Source organism: Drosophila busckii, chromosome 2L, assembly GCF_011750605.1.
Source record: "Drosophila busckii strain San Diego stock center, stock number 13000-0081.31 chromosome 2L, ASM1175060v1, whole genome shotgun sequence".
NCBI classification, from domain to species: Eukaryota; Metazoa; Arthropoda; class Insecta; order Diptera; family Drosophilidae; genus Drosophila; species Drosophila busckii.
In genome coordinates this window covers 6,285,761-6,303,987 of record NC_046604.1, presented here as the reverse complement: position 1 = coordinate 6,303,987, position 18,227 = coordinate 6,285,761, and the positions used below count along the sequence as shown (strand labels likewise).

The 18,227-nt window shown below is 37.6% G+C and overlaps 1 protein-coding gene across 1 annotated transcript in view; it reads right to left on the bottom strand.

Annotated features, from left to right (window-relative positions):
* The window catches only part of LOC108607860 (tyrosine-protein phosphatase Lar), a 93,790-nt gene that overhangs the window by 2,529 nt on the left and 73,034 nt on the right, over window positions 1-18,227 (bottom strand). The window contains exons 9-15 of the mRNA XM_017998943.2: window positions 13,993-14,093; window positions 13,019-13,211; window positions 11,804-11,954; window positions 11,601-11,737; window positions 9,281-9,577; window positions 3,583-3,722; window positions 182-3,520 (exon numbers count right to left, since the gene is read on the bottom strand). Of these exons, the coding sequence (XP_017854432.1) occupies window positions 182-3,520; window positions 3,583-3,722; window positions 9,281-9,577; window positions 11,601-11,737; window positions 11,804-11,954; window positions 13,019-13,211; window positions 13,993-14,093 (4,358 nt within the window). The remainder of the gene's footprint in view (window positions 1-181; window positions 3,521-3,582; window positions 3,723-9,280; window positions 9,578-11,600; window positions 11,738-11,803; window positions 11,955-13,018; window positions 13,212-13,992; window positions 14,094-18,227) is intronic.

Genomic DNA, 18,227 nt, shown 5'->3' with positions numbered 1-18,227 from the left:
TCTAATATTATCATATGTAATCCAAAGGTATATAAATATCCTTCGAAATTGCTACTACATTATTTTAATTCCAATTCGGATTAAATTTAAGGTTATTAAAAAATTTAAATATTTCATACTTTGGTTCTGACATTGTTTCTGGTAATTATCCCTTTTTTTTCTGTGTATGAACTAAACTTACCCTGCCCATTTCCTTGAGTTTGGTAAGCATAACAACAATGGTCGAGTTGTGTTCCCAGAGCATGCGCCAAAAGTCCTCGGCGGTATCCTGCACAGGTCCCTGAGCTGCAATGTATGCCGAGCGATAGCGATAGCCATCAATGAAGCTGGCGTTGACATAGTCGCTGCCCTCAATGCCGTGAATGGGCGTCAGATAGACACGACTCGACTCATAGGGCAGAATATGCACTAAACGATTCTTATGCTTATTGCAGGTCAAATTGGCGGTAACAAACTTGGACGAGTCCATTTTAACATTGGAGAGCTTCTTGAATTCCACTTCCATGGCCGAGATGCTCTCGCCGGGCTCCGTGGTCAGCAGCTTCTGCAGATGAGCATGCAAATTGCGCGCGGCTACCTCAGTTTGGCCACAGATTATTGCCTCGATGATGGCATCGTGTATAAAGATGTACTGATCCTCGGTTTGGACCATGTAATTGCGCTGGGCACGCAAACAAGTCACATGACCATAGATGTCAATGATTTTCTCATGCTTCATGCGCTCCAGCATGGAGTCAATGACAATGTAGCAGCCAGTGCGTCCCACTCCGGCGGAACAGTGCACCACAACGGGTCCGGATTCGGGTGGCGTGAGTGCGCGACAACGACGCAAGAACTGCAAGAACGGTGCTGGATGATCGGGCACGCCATGATCGGGCCAGGCCGTGAACTGCAGCTGCTTAATCTCACGACGATCGTTGAAGCCCTGACGACACAGCTGGAAAGTGCGTATGCTGTAGGTGGCCAGCTCCTGAGTCTCGGTTATGGTAACAAAAATCTGGCCATAGGTTTCAGTGCCGCGCGTGGGCCAGTACTGGTCGCATTTGATGCGGGTGCGCTCCTCCAGGCGCGTCATCATGACAATTGTAGCAGTCTTCAGCTCCCAGCACATGCGCCAGAAGTCAGCGAAAGTCTCCTGCAACGGTCCCTGCGTGGCCACATAGGCATTGTGCTTGCGATAGCCGTCGCAGTAGTTGGCATTGATGTAGTCCGAGCCGAGCACACCCTCCTGCGCCGGCAGCTGCACACGCGAGTGATCATAGGCGGTAACATTGGCATAGCGATTCTTGGACTTGTTGTGCTCATAATTGGAATTGTCCCAGGTGAACTGTTGGCCCGGCTCAATGCTTTCGTATTCCTGCGAGAACTTCTGATTGTCGTTGGACTTAAGGCGTTCTATGTGATTGGCAAACTCGGAGATGGGTATGGGTGGATGCGAGATCATGCCGGGTGTTTGGAAATTCAGTCGGCGCATGTCTACGGGATCGCTGGGTGTGGGTCCGGCGCCCAAATCAGCGGCCATCAACGGACGTGTAACCGCAGCCTGATCGGGCGTCTTGCAGGGCTGACGACGACGCTTCGCTACATAAAGCACAATCAGCGCGGTGGAGACAACAAAGGCAGCAATCAATGGCAGCACTACCCACAAAATTTCAGGTTCATCCTTGTTGCGATTCACTGACACTTCAGGCTCTGAGGGCCAGTTGGGATCGGGACGATGTGGACGCTCGCCTGGCGGCGCTTCACGCATATCCAGCGATAAGAACTCCGAGAACGGACTTGAGGTATATAAATGCTTTTGAGGCGTATCCACAACAGCGCGCACAAAGATGCGATAGCGCTTCTCACGCTCGAGCTTGCGATTGGTGAAATTGTGATAATCATCCCCGGAGCCCAAGTGGAAGGTAAAGGGAATAGAGCGTTGAGGAAACTTGGCAGCAATATAAGGTGCATTGGGACGTTCCGGCTTGTTGCGTCCAGGCAGCAAATCATCAGTCAAAAACTGATCCGGATGCTTGTGCAGATTGGACTTGTCCTCTGGCACCACCACCAGATAGTAGTGGGATATAGGGCCGTACTCCTCCGAAGCTAGCGGCAGTATAACGAGAATCTCCTCACCATTTACCACACCAAAGAAGTCAGGTTTCACCATGGGTTGAGGAGCAGCCATTTGTGTAGTAACTGTTATCTTAGTAGGCGGTCTATAGGAATAGTCCGAGGGTATAGCGCTGACATTGACATTATAAGTGCTAAAAGGACTCAGTTCATTGATGGTATGCGTCTTGACAAAATGCTTCAATATAATCTCACGCCTGGGCACATTCTGCGTTTGTAGAAAGCCCTGCGAATCGACAAACACCTTAATGGCATCAAAGCATATTTTGTAGTTAACCGGATTTAGTCTTATGGGCGGCGACCAGCTCAACGTCATGGAGTGGGTGCTGACATCATGCGCACGCAGATTCAACGGCACATCCTCGGGCTTTATGCGGACTGTAACCTTCTCGCTTAGTCTTCCCAGTCCGGTTTCAAATCTCGCTGCTATAGCGACAGCATATTGCGCAAACTTCTCCAGATTCACCAGATCCGCAGACTCAGTTAATCCCACCGATTTGGTTTGCCAGTCGTCCAAGTCTTCCACTGCAGTCATCGTATAAAAAATCTTATAGCCCAATAGCTTGCCACGACTGGGCACAGGCTCCCACCAGATCTCAGCAGTTTGCTCGGACGTTGCCACCGCTTGCACCGACATGGGCGCTCGACCCATATCACGCTCAGTGGGTATAATAAGCTTTTCGCTAAACGGACCAGCGCCCTGCTTGGTATAGGCACGCACTTTGAAGATATAATCCGTATTCTCCTCCAGATTGGTAAACACAGCCTTGCGTAGCGTCATGTTTCGCTCCGAGCCTAGACCGTGATCAATCTTTTTGTGAAACAAAACATCGTAGCGTGTTATTAAGCCATTGCGATGATCACGCGTAGGTGGATCCCAGGTAACACATACAACATCTGGAGTTTGGAAGCGCACAGTTATATTGGCCGGTGGTCCACCGGGTGTGCCCTCGGGTGTTTGGAATATCTTTACAGTTTCCTGGCCTATGCCTATGTGATTGCTGCCAGCTACTCTGAATTCATATTCAACTCCGCGCTCTAGATCATTGAAGCGTTTCTTGGTCATTTGCGGTCCCGAGAGCATTTCCTCCTTCAAGGTTTGATCCTTAACACCCCAGCGTAGTCTATAGCCTCTTAGTTCGCCATATGTCTGCGCCGGGCGCTCCCATTCCAGTTCTATCGATACAATTGGATCGCGTTCCATTATCTTCAGACTCACTGTAGGACGCACAGGTACGCCTCCGGGAGTTTTGACCACTATAGAAGTACTACGATCTCCGTCACCTTTGCGCGTCAACGCGGCCACTTGTATGGAGTACTTGGTGTCGGGTTGCAAGCCGGTTACGCTGTGCTCTAGAGTGTCCACCACATCGAACTTGAAGGGTTCATTCAAGAAGCCCTTGCCCTAAAAGAAAGACGGAATTTATTAGTGCCACAATTCGATAATAGATTTCAGTTCTTTCGCACTTCATCGCGCATTTCCTGAACGTGTATATGATAGCCACGTATGATGCCATTGCGATCCTTTTCCAATGGCGGCTTCCAGCTAACATGTATCGATGTCGAGTTTAGCGGTGTGGCCTTCACTTCCTGCGGCTCTCCAGGCACTAGAGACGACGTAGCAGAAACAAACGATTAGCTCAGTGCATACACAAAAAGTTTTAACTTAAAATATCAGTTCAAACTTGTACTTAAAGCTAACTTAATCGATTAGTATAGCTTCAGTCTTAGGTTCTTAGGCTAAGCTACTTAGTTGAGATACTTAGAGTAATTGAAACTAGACAGCAAACACTAAATGCTAAAGAGTTGCCTTAGACCCTAAGAGCAATATACAAAACCAGAACGAACTTGGCTCCAAATGGCAACGGTCATCACCACATCACAGTTATTAAATAAATTATATAATTTATGTTGTATATACGGAAAGAAACGAGGAAGAGTGCTGCTTAAGTGCTAATAGTATAAATAGTATATGGTAAGTTGGTTGCTCAGTAGGTGCACAAAAGTGATTAAAGAGTGCAGCTTATACCTTGCTATATATAATATATATATATATAAAGAGAGTCATACTTATATATAGAGTAAAAAATTGTACACAAAAAATGTTTCGTTTAACAAAGGGCGAACCGTTTGTATCCAAAGCTGTTATTATTTTTGGAATTTGCAAAAACAAACATGTAAGCATTCAAAAAAGTTTTAACGTATTTCGTGTGCATTAAATGTAAAATTAAACAACACATATATGTATGTATGTATGTATAGGTAAATCAAAGGCTTGTACATCTAGAGCTCTTTCCAAAAAAAGTTAAGAGCCTTAAACACAAAAAACAATGTTCCTTGCTGACTTTATGGCGTTTGAAAAAAGATTCGGTTGAAATAGAAAAAACAATCAAAAAACAAAAAGAGATTTGAATATGAGTGTTTGGTCTACTATACAATATTTATATATAGGACCAGCACAAAAAGTTATGTGTATAGATTATAGATATATGTATATGTTGCTAATTGGCATTCTTAAACATTATAGTCAAACCATTTAAAAATACTCACTCTTTCGCTCTAAATAGTTTTAAAAGGTTTTTTTTATGTTTATTTGTATTTTATTTATTAAAATAACCACCATCCATTAAGGGTTGCGTTCAAAAATCAAATTTCGCATATAATTTTGTATTTGTATTCACATCAAAAAAGTTTCAAAATTTTTTTTGGTTGTTTCCATTTCGATTTGCATTCACAAAAAAGGTGCACGAAACAGAGCAAGTAGTGCGAGTGGCCAAGCAAAGTTATATTATGTGTGTAAAGTGTTTAGTTTTTGTTTAATATGAAAAAGACATAAGATATAGCTTTTTAGTTTACAGTATACAGTTTTCAAAAAATATTGAACCCAGCACCCCCCCCACTAGCTTCTTATACATGTGAACTATGCATTTTTCAAGCATTTTGCATACAAGCAGCACATTTCTCGTTGCTGACCCTTTGCATATTGAATTTTGGGCATATTTGAAAAGTTTTTACATTGAGTTGGTTGCTTAGCCAAGCGTGCAAATTGTCTAAAATTAAAACTGTGCACAATTATTATGCTTAAAGCTAACTTAGTGTGCACATGTTAATTTAAATACATATATAATTTAACTTGTATGCTCATTAGCATGTTTTTTTTTTTGCGTTTGCTGGCGAAAGACAACGCCTGATGTTATTAAAATTTGGCTGCTGCGAAGACTTCATTAAAAAATGTTAAATAAATGTACAATACAAATTATTCAAATGCAACTGGCGGGCACAAATGTTAAATTATGCTTCATTAGTGCTGTTGCCTCTTGCAGTGCGCACTGCACAGTGGAGCAGCTGCTTATAAACACAGTGGAGTCATATGGCGTGTGTCAACTGATGCGCTTGCCAGCAGCTTTGTCTCTGTCTTGTCATTCACACATACTCAAACACACACACACACACACACAGACACACACTTAGACTCACACTATAAAAATATATAAAATAATTAAAATGCTACCGTTAGAGAAGTGTTTTCTCTATTTTCTTTTTGTATGCTAGCTGAATGGCATGAGCGTCGAGCAACGAGCGCGTGCTAAGCTCGAGGTGCTCAGTTTTGCTTTTTTCTTCTTTTTTATACTAACTAAAAAATGCGAACTGCTAGCAGTAGCTAAATTTAAGTTATGTTTGCCAGACTTATTATCAAATGAACACTGAACTGTATTAAAATGTCATAATGGTCAAAATTCTACGCTGTATTATTTTTATTATATCTGTAAGTTTAATTTACTTTTACGCAGTATCTTCTAGTTCAGCATGTTGGCTTGCAATTTTTTTTTGATTATTTTTTTGCACTTTTTTTTTGGTTACTATGTGCTGCACTGGAACGTAGCGCGCGTATGTGTCTAAAGCATACAAAAGACAAGCTGCCTGCTTTGCAAATAGAATAAACAGGAAGAGAGCAAGTAGGGTATGGAAAAAAGCAAGTGCCCAGCTTTAGACAGCTGCTATTTGCATTGAAAGCCATAGCGAGAGCTAACAAGCGCATCATCATAACGAAATATGCATATATACGAAATAAGAGTTAGGGAAATAGAGTAAATTCTTTTAGCATAGCATACTTATATGGGCATCAGCAGTAGCAGCAGCGGCAGCTTTAATGACAGCTCCAACTGCCAGAGGGTATCAATGGAACTCTCTCACACACACACACATACGGATATACATACAGTGAACTTTTGCTTGTGCTAAATTGAGTACAATTAAAATATATAGAAGACAAAGGCAGACAAGTGCTGACTAGACACATTTTTTGTAGGTGCATTTTGCATTGGGATGCTTTAGGTGCATTTTGCCAGCTCAGTGTTGTTGACTTTGGCTTTTGGAGTGCAAGGTGCGCTGTCAGGTGCTCACTTCACTTCTAAGTAATAAGGTGCCCTTTGTGTTAGTTTTGGTGTCTTTGGTGCTTAAAGCTTAACTTAGTTAGCGCTACTTAAGTGCTTAGCATTAAGTTAAGTAAGTACATTTATTAATATTATGCTGTGCTTAGTTCAAACAAAAAATTAAGTGTGGACGTGTTTGCACACACACAAAACAAAGGAATATCAAGTGAGAGTTTAGTAAGTTTGAAATTATATAAGTCAGGCAAAACAGCTAACAAGCAATTAAAAAAATTGAGTGGATGATATGGTAATGATAAAAATGCATTAAAAACTATGTTGGAGTTTAGCTGATCTGTAGGTGGCCACTATTAAAACTACGTTAGGTTAAGGACTATTGAGCCTAAAGCTCACTGTTTGATACAATTTTAAGCTTCTAGCTATTTATATTAGTTAATTTATTGCTGTAGTTAAATTGAGAGATTTTGTTAGCCCAGAGATTCACATATCTAGTTTGAATTTTATGTTAAACCAATATATAATTTTAAAAAATATATAAAAAACATCCTGAGCTTGAATTTCTCAATGCTGCTTAGTTGCGCAGTTAAAAAGTGAAATGTTATAGATGTTTTGTTAAAACAATGCCTGCCCACTTGTTACCTTTATTTTGTTTTAGTTTAATTGCTAAATCTGTTCACACTTTATTATGAAAAAGCTTCAGTTAATTTTTAGAGAAGAATATTAGCTTGAAAATGTAATAGAGACCAACTAATTTAAATAATTAATCTTCTTTTCGTGGGCAGCATATTTAAATTGCCTATGCAATTAATTTTGCTACTATATGAAATTAAATATACTTGCATAATAAACTGCATCAGACTCTAATTAACCATATATGGTAGGTATACTAACTTATTGGCTGTTGTTGGCATATAAACTACCTTTTTGTAGGGCCGAAAAAATGTGTATTGTAAATAATAAAATGCCAGGCATTGTTGCGTTAACAAATGATTCGCAGGGCACTGAGGTCAGTTTTCAACAACAAAAACAGGAAAACGGAAAAAATTTGTTTTGTTAGCCAAATGCAAATGTGTTAACTGTGCAAACATGCAGGTGATGGCAAATAAAACTTAATCAAATGTGTCAACAGACCGAAATTAAATACAAAAATCAAATAATTTTTATGCGAAAATCAATTTAAGGAATTACTTTATTGTTATTGTTGTCAGACACATACAAACATACAGAGCATGTACGCATGTATTTGCATAGCAATAAAGTAAAATACAAATATGTACAAAGCTTACAAAAAAAAAAACGAAAAAAAATGTAAGCGGATTTTAAAGTAGTTATGGGGCAGTGAGTGAGGGTTGGGGTTGGGGGGTCGCCAAAGTGCAAAAATGTGTGCGACACGTAAAAAACATAAAGCAGTGAGAGCCGGCTTCAAAAAATTGTAATACAGCGAGCTTCAAACAAATATTATTCAAAATATGTATGCATACATGTAAATATTAGTTATGCACTATAGTATATGTTTAACTGTATGTGTGTGTGTGCTAAAAAACATAAATAAATGCAGCAAAACGTTTTGCATTATTTGCCAAAGTTACACAACAAATATAAAAACAAAATATAACAAATTTGTGGGTTTGGGAGGGTTTGGGGTATGGACCATAATTTTAGCCATTTGTTTACGTTTATAATTGCATGATTTTAATTATGTAAATAAATCAATTAAATATGTTATGCATAAAACCGATTATACAAAAGGATAATTCTCTTTTTTTTTTGTGTGTTTTAATATTTGTTTAGTTGAGATAAAATAACATATAGACAGATCTCAGGTCGTGTTTGGTGCTATGCAAATTACCACAAAACAAATCGATGCATATATAATGTATATATATTCCAAAAATTATGTATATATATTTATTTATATAAATAGTTTAATTATGCAACCAATTGAGTAAAAAGTTCACTTGGTTTATGCAAAGATTTTCTCATTTGATTGAGCAAAAAAATTAAAAATAAATAATTGCTTGCTTGCATATAGTACACAATAGAAGAGTTGTGCTAAAAAGATGTACAAATTTCTTTTCATAGAGTATACAAGTGCAAAAAGTAGTCAAAAATTGCGCCAAAAAATATGCAATTTTATAGTACCAATTAATAAAAATTTTGTTCATTTTTTGTTTGAATGAAATAAAGCTTAAAAATAGCAAATGAAACACAAAATTATAATCTCATGGGAAAAACTTGTAAAAGTAAGAGTAGGGCTAAAAATACTGTTATAAAACAGCTGGAAAAATAGAACTGAAAAAACGTTAACTACAAAGCAAACAAATGAAATAAAGCTGCTTTCAAAAATATATTATATATATGTATATATATTTATACGATATGTTAGCAACTTGCGCATATCGCGTAAAAATGATTTTGCGTTATTTACAGCCAGTCGTCTAACTAAAACCTGACTTTAGGTAAATACACAAAAACAAAAATGTTAAAATTTTGATTATTTATTATTTGATTAAAAAACAAACGCTCCGTTGTGCGTTCCAGCAGCTCCTGTGTTGGATATGCTCGTTATCAAAATTCAAAAAATTGTACAAAATTTTTGTTTTCGATTAGTATAAGTTGGGTAAATGTTTCGAAAACGAAAAGCAAAGAGTAACTTAATGATTCAAACTAAATATAAATTAGAAATTAAGCATAAGGATGATCAAATGATAAACTGATCAAATGTTAATGTAACAGACTTACGCTTACGGCAAGACTGCTATTGTCATACATACCATCCTCTTGGGTGCGTATTATAAGTGGATGTGAGCTGGGCCCGTCGCCCACCGAGGTGCCGGCCAGCACCCAGATCTTGTACTCGGTCCAGCGCCTCAGCTCGTCGAGCACAATTGTGGTCTTGTTCAGAGTCAGAGTGCTGGCTTCGTTATCGTCGCGACCCACGTCAACGAAGCGCACCTTATAGTAAATGATGCGACCGTTGGAGCGCTCCGCGGGCGGAGGCAGCCAGCTAAGCGAGATTGTAGTCGAGCTGTTTGCAATGGCCGTGATATTGCGTGGCGGAGCACCTGGTACTAATTACATACAATAGATTTTTTTGTTTTGTGTTTTTTTTTGTGCATTTGGTTTTTTAGCGTTAGGTTTTTATAGCGTTGAGAGCGATTAGCGTTTTGATTATTATTTTGTTTTGTTTGCAACGAAATGAAAGTAGTTCAAACCAAAAATCAAACATGTAACGAAAGAAAGCACAAAAGAATAGTTAATAAATGACATAATGTATAGGCATAATTACTTATATAGGGCATATAGTTATATATGTGGTAGAATGTTAAATAAAAATACATTTCGAAAATGATATAAGTTCCCACATTAAATAAGTTATCTAAAGCTTAAGCCTTAGGAATTACACATTCTAAAACAATTTGTGCTTCATTTAAATCGCAAACTAAATGTTCACATTAATTTAGTTGAGCAAAATTATAAAATAAATATTTATTGCACACATAAATAAGTTGTCTGAGTATTGATCATAAGCCTTTTGGAGCTCTTTACAAACAATAAAACACAAGCATAAGCATTTGCATAAACATGTGGTTGTTAAATTTGAGCTAAATATAATAAAACGACGTAATGAAGTGCAGTTGCATACTGAAAACCAAAACTCATAACAATAATTTTCAATTTCAACAACTTAATGTTCAAGCAAATATTTAACAGCGCTTCAACATAGCCGCAAAAACAATTATTAAACTCAAACCACTGTTATATATTTATATATATTGCCTTCACAGCATTGACTGTGAGACGTGCAAATATGAAAACCATAAAGCGTTGCGCCCATTCAAATTGCATTTCCAAATCAATTACTAAAGTACAAACTTTGGCAGATTTTGTCTAGGAATTTTGGCTTGTGGCTTGTGCCGCCTGCAACTTGCAGCAAGGTTGCATGCTGCCCCATGTTGCAGTGTATTAAGCATTTTGACATTTAAATATGTATGCATGCTGTGTGTTGTCTCTACAACAACAACAACAAAAACAAAAGTTGCAAATACTTTTGTGCATAATTTGCATAATTTGAACAACAGCAATGGTAATGCAAATATATTCGCATGTTGAACAAGTGCATACACTTGAATCGTTGCATGCTACAGTTGCATATACGCAAAAACTAGCTAGGAATAATTAAAAAGTAATTTATAAAAGTATTGTGCATGTTATTGCGTTTTTTATTGTGCTGTTTGTTCTGTCATGTGGCTGAAGTGAGACTGAAGTGCCTTTTTTTTTAAATTATATTTTCAGCTGTTTCGGCAACAGATCAACAAACGATTTTTTAACGACATATTGAGGCTTTAAAGTGCATAAAACAAATCAGAGAACAAATGTAAGTGCTGCTGTTTTTATAAAATAAATTTGTATGCTCATAATATTCGTATACGCAATATTTGTTGATCTATTGCTGAAAGCGCAAACAATTGAAGGCCACAAATTCGTTTTGGTTTTGTATGTAAATCTAACTAAACTGTTGTATGTATGTTAAGTATATATGTATTGTATATATGCGTATTTATAAGTAGACTAGTGTTCAGTGTATATATGCTAAGATATATAGTTAAGAAAACTTGCAGTAAACTAAAAATAACATCAATATGAACAGTCTAGACAATACATATATATGCATAAGATTATATTTTATATAAGATACTATAGTTTATAGTAAAGTGAGGTGCAATTTATCAACACAAACACACACAGAGACTCAGAAACACACACACACGCTTATAATATTACCTGTTTCCTTTTTGTAAGCCATATAATACCCATAAAAACTGTTATATACACACACACACGCACACACAAGGAAATTTTCATATATGTATATTATTTATATTCATATATATATAAAGTTTTCAACTACATAATCAACTACATATTAAGGCATATAAAATAATTGTATTGTTTGTTGAAAACAAAACGCGTTTGTTTTTAAATAATTTATATAGTTATGTATATAATATATATTGTACTTAAGGCTATAGAAACTCGTAAAATTGCTAGGTGTTTAAACTAACTTAGCAGCGTTTAAAGCTAGTCACTTACCATATTGTTTGGTGCGCACTGGTATGGGGGGCGTGGTTGCGCCTTCGCCGCGCTGCGAGCGAGCTGCTAGCCAAATATAGTAAAGCGTATCAGGATACAAACCATCAAGCGTATAGGACTCGGAGTTCGAAATGCGCCTAAAATCGAATCGAATCGAACAATTTAAATTGTGTTAAGGCATAAATTAAATTAGCGCAACTTACTTGTGATGATCCTGATTGGCGTATGTGTCATTCCAGTAGAGTTCATAGTGTACAATATTCTCGCTGGAATGCGTGGGCTTTGACCATTGCAATGTGACTAAGGTCTCGCCGATATCGGTGGCCCGGAAATTGCTCGGTTGTGATGGCACACCTATATACATATACATATACATATATATATCCCCCATTAAAATGCATGCATATGTTTGATGTTGTCGATGATGTTACGCATTGATTTTGCATTGCGTTTGCGTAATAATGGAACGGAAATTAAGGAAATTAAATAAAATACAAACAAATCAATGTGGCATTTATTTATAGACACAAACACACACACACACACACACACACACGAAGCAAGTGTCAATAGCGCGCACAACTTTTGTGTGTGTCTGTGTGTGTGTGTGGGTATTCATTTTAGTCTTTTGGCAGTTGATGGCAACCAAAGTGACATATTCTGGTAACACCAAATAGCTGTCCACAATTTTTGACCACAGCTCGACATTAGCCTAAAAAGGCAATTATTATAGTTTTTTTGCAATTAAATTTGTTGACAGCTGTCGCTGGCATAATTGATTAAATAAATTGTAAGCTTGCCAGCACTTTTAATTTGAATGCAAAATATTGAACTAGTTATGCAAATAAGCGCATTTTAATTTTGGGCTAACAATTAAATCAATTAAAGCTTAATAAAAGCTTTTCGACAAATAAAATTTTGACATAAGTAATTTGCAAATGAACACACACTAAGCGCATTAGTTTCTGGTCAAACTACAGTTAATACAACCAGGCCAGGCAAGTGCTTTAAAGTCAGGCTTAGGAACAGCCTTAGTAGTTGCCACAAAAGCTGCTTATGAAATTCTGACAAATGCAACTGCAACTGCAACAGTCGCACATTTGAATATTTGTTCTGCATATTCGATACGAACAGAGACACATTTGGAATTATAATTAAATAATTGGTGTGATCTATGTGTCTGTGTCTGTGTGTGTTTGGGCTAAGCCAAGCAATTAAATGACGCATGTTTTCGGGCTTGCAACTTCAACATTTGCATTACACATTTTGCATTTAATCTATCTCTAGCTGTGTGTGTGTGTGTTCGTTTGCGTGTGTGTGCTTTGCACTAATTGTGTTTGATTGCTCAATCAATTTGGTCATCATCATTTTGTTTGCCCCGCGCACACTCAATACCAACCCAACCCAACCCAACTCACCTTGCTGTGTCTTCACCTGCACCGGCGTGGACATCGGACCGGCTCCCATTGAGGTATACGCTTGTACACGAACCGTATAAATGGCATGTGGCGTTAGCTCCGATACAGTTGTCAGCTCGCTATTGTCAACCATTTGTGAGTTCCATGAGGCCTCCTGCTGATTTGCATTGGTTGTGTAGTACACCTTGTAGCCCTGCAAAGTGGATACGAGAAAATATATAACTTAATTATAGTAGAACACTTAAGCTAAAAACAAGAAAGTGTATTCATTTTGGGCGCCGCTAACTTTTATATATACTTTGACTAGTGAACAAATGTGAATTAATCCGAAGGCTATGTGTGATTTTTTTCAGATTTTTACGGATTTTTTTTTGTAGAAAGTGAGAGGAAATAGAAGAATAAAATATAAAAGCAATCTACGGACAGTATAGAAGCGTCTATATACCCAATTTAATAGCTCTATCTCTTATAGTCTCTGAGTTACTGTTGCTCATACAGACGGACATGGCTATTGAAACTTTATTTGTCTTGCTGATCAAGAATATTTATAAGTATCTCTGCCTGTTACATACATTTGCACAACTTTAGTTTACCCTTTTGCATTTTTTTCTATAAAAAATATCAAAGTGTATAGAAATCTCAAAAACCACAACTGCCATCATCTTTGGCTAACCATTGGTTTTGATATACATAACTGATAGCCCAAGCCATGAGTCGACGTTGTTGAGGTTACAGATTTGTGAACTTGCCACAGCTGCAAACACACTTGACACTCGACCACAATAATTGCAGCCTAGCTCTAGAAGTTGATCCACTCTCTCTTGAAATATAAGTGAGGCGACGGCTTGTGGCTTTGATTTCATTTGCATTTAAGCGTTGCGACTGCTGCTTGCACATTATGTAGGCAACGTGACAAAGTGTCCAATGCCTTGCTGCTTGTTGCTTAATATGCACAACTGATGCTGAGTACTTACGGTCACTTGTCCGTTGGGGGTCTCTGGTGGCTCCCAAGTAATAACCATAGTCGAGGAGCTCAATGGTCGCACTTGCACATTACGTGGCGCACTTTCCATTTCTGCAACACAAAATTTATAAATGAAATATATTAGTCTAATTTCAGTAATAGCTGCGCAATTAAATTTAGTTTAAACACGCTCGATAATATGCATCATGCATATGCAATTTTGTTTAATGAATTTCAGCAATTTCTGCCAATAGCCAGGGCTTAAATCAAACACACACACACAAACACACAATGTTAGATGCATTGCATGAAAAAAATCATATAAATAGCCAACAATGGAATTAGAGCGGCGCTCCCGATACTACGCAAAATGTTTCGCAATGCAAACAATCATCCATCACAATGCTAGGCAATGAACTTTTGTCCGTCCGTCTGCCGTCCGCCGTCCGTACAGGCCGTACAATTTTACCAAAAGTGTGAATTTTGCATTTATAATGTGCGCTGCAATGCAACGCGCGCAAAATTTGCAAAAACGACAACAACAACAACAACAGTAATGAAACAACATTAAATAACCTACACACACACACACACATATATATATAAGTCTGGCAACTGATTTTTGTTGTGCCACAAAACAATGCGAAATTGTAACCGAGCCCCCATACAAAATGGCTACAACTCCTAATCTTTGACTTCCACGTACACAACATGATGCAGTTGTGACTCGTATGCCAGCCGCATATGTAATTGTTCATAGCCAGTAAATTAGGCTAAAAAGGGATTTAGCATGGCTACCAAACTATGCGAACTATGGGAGAAGTTTGTTTATTGCCAAAGTGTGTAGAGGAAATTGTGTTAAATAAACAGTGATGAGAGTTCGCTTTAGTTGTTATCGATACACTATCGATACATATCGCTCTATAAGTTGCGAATATTGCTTATATATATTTATATATATTTATTTTTATATTACTTTAACCTTTCTTATGTATAAAAATACATTATGAAGTGTATAGAATCAGAAATGTTTCTTTGAAGAAAATTGCCTAAGTTTTTATATATATTATATATATATAAACTATAAACTATGGCTCGTATTCTTCGACAAAGTTCACACTTATAAAATTTATGTTTTTTTATTTAAGACAAAAAAGTATTTCTTGTAGAACAAAATTTAGTTTTGCAAGCTTCCAAAGCGCTCAACGATCTAACATATCTTAAAAATCTTGTATAGAAGAAAGCAGTTTTTACAATTACAGCTTAAATCAATAAATGTGTTTTCAATTTAGCTCAAGATAGAGCTCAGATGTTAATGTTAAAATCCATTAGAAAAAAATATAAAAAAGTCTAAAGTTGAATCAAATTAATATTTGTAACTTACTGCAATTAATTGCTCTAACATAGAAAGTTGAATTTCATTTTATTTATGCATATTTATTGTTAATTGCATCTCTTACAAATTTGCAAACTACGTTACTTTAATTTTGCTGCCTTAAATTTACAACTGCTAATGAATTTCAAAATAAATTGCAAGTCATCTCATAGTCAGGCAGCTTTGCCGCAAAAGCCGCAATCGCACTTGTTTGAAATGCATTTGCGAGGCGTGAAATTGTTGGACAATTGCAATGAAGCAAGCGAGGCAGAGAGCGGGGGGTTAAGCGGCCTGGCAAAAGCAACTGCACTGCTAATTAGTGGAACACCAACAACCGCTGCCTCAATTACTGACAAGCGTCAGTTCCGAGCCGAGAGTATGCCCAATGGGTAATGCGAAACACCGAGAGAGAGAGAGAGAGAGTGAGCTGCTGAGTGTGTGAGCGAGAGAGGGGAGTAGGATATGTGTGTTTCCTTTACTTCTTTGGCTGCTGCTCAATTGGTTAATGGCCAATCAATAAATTCCAATTCTCACAATTTTACTGCAATATCTACATGTGCCACTGCAACGTTTTACCCACAATTTATATCGCAAGCATCTCATCTGTTACACAAGTGTGTTGCTTGTACTTGCTGCTATGTGTGTGTGCCTGTGTGTGTGTGTGTGAATATCCGGCGTAAGCAGTTGCCAGCTACCGAGGTCTAGGCTAAGATTTGCATGCAGCACATGGGCACTCAAAAATTGCAAATAACAGGCAAAGGACTCGGCGCTGGCGCTGGCTGTGGCTCAGTCTGGTCATGCTGCTTCTCTTGGCTCCATTTGCCAGTGTTATGTGCGTTAGCAGGCACCGTCAACGTAGCTTGCATTTAAGCAGCAGCAGACACTCACACACACACAGACACACACATATATATTACATACGGATATGCTCCATTAATATGTATCCCTTGCTATGCTCGATGCTCAACACGCCTACACAAATGGAGAGGCACTAAATTCTTAGCAGTCGCCTAAGCAGCAGCAGCAGCAGCAGACAACATGGGGCAGGGCATGTGCATTGGGGGCACTATGACCTATTACATGACGAAAGGAGCTGTTAAAGAGTTAGCTACACACTTGTCTGCTGGCTATTATATAAAGATATATATAAGCATAAGCCTATATCGCTTCGCATGTGCATAGGCGCATTAAAGTTAAATGTATTAGACCATATTAAACATTTGTTTAGTTTCAAAAAATTCAGCATACAATGCGTATACGTAACTTGCCTTTCTATGCTTATCTAATTATTGTTGCGAGAGCCGTATATAGCACTGTTGAAAGCACTTTGTCTGATTCCAGTGAGAAATGGCTACAGCTGCAGCTGGGACCTACAATTTGATTTAATCAAGTGCTACACTTCGAGTCAGGTGCGGAGCTTAAATTATTTTTAAATATTTGAATAGGCAGACGACTAAAACTTTAATGTAGCAACATATTTTTATACAAAGCATAAAAATTATTATATCTACTGTTATTTACATTTGATTTATTCAAGTATACGCTGCAGTTAGTTCATTTATTTTTTTAATAATTAAAGTCAACATATTCTTAATTAATGCTTTAGCTTGCTTTACAAATTCTATATTATATATACTTTTTAGCATATCGAAATGGATTTGCATTTGATTTAATCAAGTGAAACGCCTCAGTCAGTTGCTTGAGCATGTTGCTTAAATTATTTTTAAATATTTTCGAATAAAACTTTAATGCAGCCACATATTTTTATATAAAGCGTAAGCTGCATTTAAAAATTATTATATCAAGTGTTTAGTATCTCAAATTGAATTTACATTTGATTTAATCAAGTATACGCTGCAGGCAGTTAATTTATTTTTCATTATTGGCAGTCAAACTTTTTGTAGCAACACATTTTTAATTAATGCTTAAGCTTGCATTATAAATTCTATATTAAATATTTAGTCATCGAAATGCATTTGCATTTGATTTAATCAAGTGAAACGCCTCAGTCAGTTGTATCCAGTTGCTTGATTATTTTGAAATATTTCAATTTAGCTTTAGCAACTTTTATGTAGCAACATATTTTTATTTAATGCTTAAGCTGTCTTTATAAATTATTATGTCTACTTTTTAGTAGCACTCAAAATTTTTGAACTAGACACAAGTGTTTTAATGGCGCTCACATCTGATACCCCCGAATGCTTATTAAGCTGTCCCAGAGTTTATGGCACACATAGCAGAGGATTTTGGTCATAGGTCATAAATATCCATAAGGACAGCTGCTACCTGACGCACACACACACACACACACACGCACACAGATGCAGACACACACTAAAAACGACACGTGTCATTATCATTGCAACGCAGCTGAATTTTACAATAGTATTTGTTGTTGCTGTAGCGCTATCGAAATATTATTTCGAAACGATATTGGGCAAGCGATAAGCATAATTGCAGCAATAAAAGTTTTCAACTTTTATACGACAAGTAACAAAAAAAAAACGCAGCATAAAAACAAATATTCAAGCAGAGCCAGCAGACAGCAGCTTGGGCGGCAGAGTGGGGAGCGAGCGGGGCTAGAACTTGTGGCAATTGAAGGCAGTTGTGAGAAGCGCTTGCTTACGCGCAATTGCCAGGGCTAAAACACACACACACACACACAGAGACACACACATACACGTAATGCTACAACGACATTGATGCGCAGCCAAACGAACGCATAACAATGCAAACTTTATGCGCTGCCAGCCACTTTTATGTAAGCGCAGTGCGTATGTGTGCGCGTGTGTGTGTGCCACAGCTGCGTCGCGTATGCAACGATTTTTAAACATTGCATTTACCTTTGATTCTATCTGCTGAGCTGAGCT